The 5,126-nt window shown below is 34.9% G+C and overlaps 1 protein-coding gene across 9 annotated transcripts in view; it reads right to left on the minus strand.

Annotated features, from left to right (window-relative positions):
* Window positions 1–4,587: 4,587 nt before the first annotated feature.
* Window positions 4,588–5,126, minus strand: part of FOXP2 (forkhead box P2) — a 350,012-nt gene continuing 349,473 nt past the window's right edge. For all 9 annotated transcript variants that reach the window (XM_012652751.1, XM_012652750.1, XM_012652749.1 and 6 more), the window contains one exon: window positions 4,588–4,732. In XM_012652751.1, the coding sequence (XP_012508205.1) occupies window positions 4,588–4,732 (145 nt within the window). The remainder of the gene's footprint in view (window positions 4,733–5,126) is intronic.

Genomic DNA, 5,126 nt, shown 5'->3' on the forward strand with positions numbered 1-5,126 from the left:
TTTCTTTTAAACAATTTTTTATCCTGTGGAAAGCTCTTTAGTAAAGATATCCTTTCACTAGGATGACAGAAAACATTAAATTATACATAAAATAAAAATATACTCAACATATTCATTTTCCTTTTACTCCTGATTATGACAGCTTTAGGAATATATATTGAGGTTAAAAAAAGAGGTAAATTTTCCTTATGCAGAGACTCTATCTTGTCTGGTTTTGCCACTAATATAGGTCTGGAATGGATCACTAATATCCTAAAATGCATTCCGTTGGAAAGCTACTTTATTCCTGTACATTCCCCTGAACCATGGGAGGATGCCGTGGGTATGACTGATATTGAGAGGCAAAAAGTAATAATAATAAAAGAGGATAAAGTAAAAAAGTCATAAAGTTAAAAAGAGTATTCATGTTTTCCCCTGGCATTTTTTAAGGTTCAGAATTTATGATGTCAAATTCTGTTAGAATAAAAACATAAACGCATGAGATGATTGTGTGGGGAGGCAATTTTGAACCTGAAGATAGTTTTTAATGGAATGCATTTGACAGGCAGCCCCCACCTTTATTGACTACATTTGAGTATGGTCTGGTTTATGAATCCCCAATTCCTAAGGAAATGATTTTAAACAAATTGTGGGACGTGTGTACACAAATTTATGACTTGGCTCTGGCATGGAAGAATGGTCTCTCCGAAAGAATAAAATCCTAGTGGTTATAAATGGGTCAAAAAGAATTAGATTTTTTTATTTATACTTCAGAAATGTAATCAAGTGAATGAAATGGTCTCATATACATTTTTACATCCAACAGCAGTGACACACTGTTCATACATTAATTCTATAGTAAAATGTACATCCTTCTTTTTTGCTAAGTAAAATTTGCCAAGTGTTCATGGACAAAAAAAACCTTTCATTGCAACCTGAACTAGTGAAGTAACAAGGGTAAGCCATGTTCCTTTCAATAGCTTTATGGCATTAGTAAAGCTATTGTCCAAATGTGCATTAATATTGGCATGTGTAAGATGAAGTCTCATAAATTCTCCAAAGTGTAAACGCCCAACTTGAAAACTTTACAAAATATCATATTGGATTTTGTGACTGAATCTGTGCAGGGACATTAAAGTCCAGGATGGTTTATTTTAAGTGTACTTCTGTAGCTCTATTCCTAGCTGACTATTCTTCGATTCCCTAATCACAAAGAAATGCATTCTTATGAAGTTAAGCAGCTGTAGACACAGAATGCTGATGACATTTTCTCCAAATCTGAGTTATCTAAAGAAAACCCAGTTAGTGGTAATTCTACCAAATACTTGTAACATTCACATAAAATTTTAATTGATTTTCAAACAGTACAACTGTGCCATGAATCCAACCACATAGAATATAAGCCTTAAGCCCACTAGGTTTAAGCAATTGTGTCTTTGTAGACTAAAACTATGTAAAATAAAATCTGATAACTCCCTGGTGTTAGAGGTAGACAGTTTTCTTTCAAATCCTAGGTTTGGTCCTTTATTTTATTCAGCAGTGAAAGCCATGAATACAGAACGAATAACAGCTGTTACAATTCTCAACCATGACTTCTAACGTCAGAGAATTCAAAGTATGAACATAGTACACAGTAATGAAAAGTATCAAAAATTAGTTTACCTCAAAAAAGATAAATAAAACAGGTATATTCCACCAATACATAAACAGATGTTTGTGCTACAGTTTAAAATTTGCTGTATACAAAAGATCATAGTCCCCATAATCAGCTTATGATAGAAGCAAGAATACATGAGCCATTTAAATTGTCAGACATTATGCTTTATAAGGTATGCACAGAAGTTCAAGCAATAAATACATACATTAGTTCAAAGCCTTACAATAGCTACGCAAAGCAGATGCAGAAAAGCAGATTTGCTATTCCTAGCAAGCAATGATATAAGAGTAAAAATTCATGAAATGCATTAAAGCAACATTTTTCTTAGAAAAAGTCTGGTCATTTATGGGTCCACCAACATTTTTACATAATATGCACAATTATCAAAATACAGACCAAGCATTTCAGAAAACTCCAAAAAACCTAAAATCTATTTTCAAAGCAATTGCAGTTTTGGAGGTTTTTCTGGTATAATGTGCAAGCAGCTATTTTTTTAAAATTGTATTCATATAAAACCCATGCAAAACTCTACAGGTATATGCATTCTGTGGCTGAGACTTCCTTTCAAAAGTTTTGTAACTGAGGTATGCATACTTTAGCATCGTAGTCTTAGGCCACCCTCCTGATGGTACAACTCTCACAGTTACTTCCAGTCCATCAAAGCCTTTTGAACATGCACCTGAAAGACCCATTTTCCCTTTAGAGAATCCTTACAGCAGGATCCTAGAAGACTGAAAACCATCCTTCACAATACCAATCTTTCTTTTGATACCATATTGTAAACTTCCGGTTCATTGATCATGACCCAAAGACAAACATAATGAAAAGTAGCAGTTACTGTGACGTTCTCACGTTTCATGCAATCTGCCATAATTGTTCTAATTTTTTTCTTTTTTTTTTTCTTTTTTTCTTTTTTTTTTTTTGCAGGCTGAGGTGCCAGCCGAGCCAGCCTGTGCCTCTTTTTTTTGCAGAGGTAGAAGCTTTCAGAAAGCCTTTTGGGTAAGTGGGAAAACCCTTTTGAAAGCCGTTATGTCCTTTTATTTGGTGTGATAGATGACTGGGTATCTCGCTAACTCTATTTGCTGACTTCAGCAAAGAATCAATGATGAGCTTAGTTTGCAAGAACCGGTTCCATCACATGGAACTGGTATGTTAAGCTCTAGCAGCCACCTTCTGTCAAAACTGTTTGTAAAGCAATAACCATAATCAGGTTATGAGGTCCCTTGGTTGGGGGAAAAAGTATTATCAAGACTTGGCACAGCACATGAAAAGCAACACGTAAAGTTTCTAGTTTTTAAGCAAACATCTGACTATGCTATTTTCAACTACACCATAACGCATTATCATAGTTTTGGGGTTTGGAGTTGTCAAGAAAACCAGCATTCCAACAATTTGGCCTGCACAAGTCTTTGTAGGGAGTGTATTGTTAGTGTTAATATCCCGTATAAGCAGAGGCAGAATTATATGTAACTTTGGTTTGACTGAAAATAAATACCATGGACTACAATTGCTATAATCTTTGCTTTCAGTGTAAAAACTCAGCTAGATCACTTTAAAATCAATATGAAATTAATTTTTGGCTTTACTAGACCTTTTATGTTTGGTTCCTACTTTTTGTTTTTTCATTATAACTTAAGACTATAAAAAAATAGTACACAACAAAGATTAAGACCATACAAGACATCTTCTAACAACATGTATTCACCACTGAAAATAACTGACTGAATGAGGGAAAACAAAAACACAAAGTACTCTCTATATAACAATATGCAATCTGCATTTGCATCAAGTACGTAATCGTTTTGGTCAGTGATCCACATTTGTTGCTTTCTAGCATATCATAACTTCCACTGCGGATTTTGTCCTCACCTCTGTCTTTAATGAAAGCAAATCTTCATTGTATTTAGATGGACTTTTGGCCTCAGAAGATTACTCTGTGACTGAATTAGCTTTTTTAGTTGTGGTTTTTGTCATATTTGTTTCTTTGTTTAGGGCTAAATGAAAAGATCCCAGAGGTCATCAGAAAACAGCAGGTAGTTCATGGAAAAGTTTCCTTTGTACTAATTGAAGTTTACAGAAGGCTGACCAAAGCATGTGGCTGCTTCTGTCCTTGAGCTCTTGGCCATGGTTAGAGTTGGCTTTGGTTTGCAGCTGTAGCCTTTGACTGTGTTTGCAGGTAGACAAAGCTTTATCACAAGGAGGTAAAGAGTACAGTTGTAAGATCTATGCAGATATGCAAATGTTTCTATGGTGCTTGCACAGATAATGTTAGCTTAGGATTGCACTTTACATCTTAACACTAACAGCACAGACTGGAAGCCTAAGGTTTTAGATGGTTGCAACAGTCTAATTACTGTGTTTTGTAATAACTAACTTATGTCATTTACAGTTGGTGGCACCAACATAAAAAACTAATGTTCTGTTGTTTAAAATTCAGCTAGATACAAGCAGTGACACTAATTTCTGATACTACTCCTGTGCAAATTAAAAACAATAGCAACAAGTTGAACTTGACCAGCAATTGTTTCTAACATTACAACTACTGAATGCTGGAAAATTCACATTAATGAAACTAACACTATTTTTGGCAGTATATGAGGCGCATTTGCTTTCTACAGGACATGTATCCTCATATTCAGTCATTTCATGAACCCTTAAGAGCCACATTTTTTAAATGGGCAAAGCCATTATAGAAAGAACAGTTCATTTTTTTTTCAAGAAAATCAGTTTTTGTCTTTTTTTCTAAAAAAAAAAAAAAGAGAAGAAAACAAGCAATTTGCCTGTTGGTACTGAATCCCAAAGGGCTGGCTTAATAAGTTCCTTTAGGGCTGTCTCCTTTATCCATGCTTAATAAATAGTCACAGTAAAAATTTGTCAAATATTCATGGTTGTGGAGTGGTTATGAAGGTCAGCGATATGTCCCTTCACGCTGAGGTTTTACAAGTCAGTTCTCATTCCAGATCTTCAGATAAAGGCTCTTCTTCAATCTCTCTGTCGTCTTCTAATTCTGGACTGTGATTAGCTGTTGTCACTAAGGACATTGGGCAGTCTTCATCCTCTGCGATCACTGGCTCTTCCTTGACATGGATTGAATGTCTGAAAAACATGTAGATGCAGCAAAGTTTTAATAAGCAACCAACAAAATTTGACCAACTTTGTAATGAGGAGGGTAACTGAAAGGAGGCAAGAAAACACAACACGGTCTTTCTCTAAACTGTATCTGATTGATCGCATGAGCTGGTTAGAGACATGATACTTTCCGGTAGAATTGTGGGGACAGGATTCAGAGTAATGTAAGCATGGACTCCCACATGCCGTGTGCTATTTAGGTAAAACATCCATCCGTTTCTCAGCATTCTTTCTGAATGAAATGTTTTGTTAGTATTTGTTATAACATGGGAATCCGAAAGTGATGGTAAAGGAATAGTAAACAAATAATTAACTGATAAATATACTTTTACCATTTAGTTTTTCCTAACAATTAATGTAA

Source organism: Propithecus coquereli, unplaced genomic scaffold (genome assembly GCF_000956105.1).
Source record: "Propithecus coquereli isolate 6110/MARCELLA unplaced genomic scaffold, Pcoq_1.0 Scaffold4, whole genome shotgun sequence".
Lineage (NCBI taxonomy): Eukaryota > Metazoa > Chordata > Mammalia > Primates > Indriidae > Propithecus > Propithecus coquereli.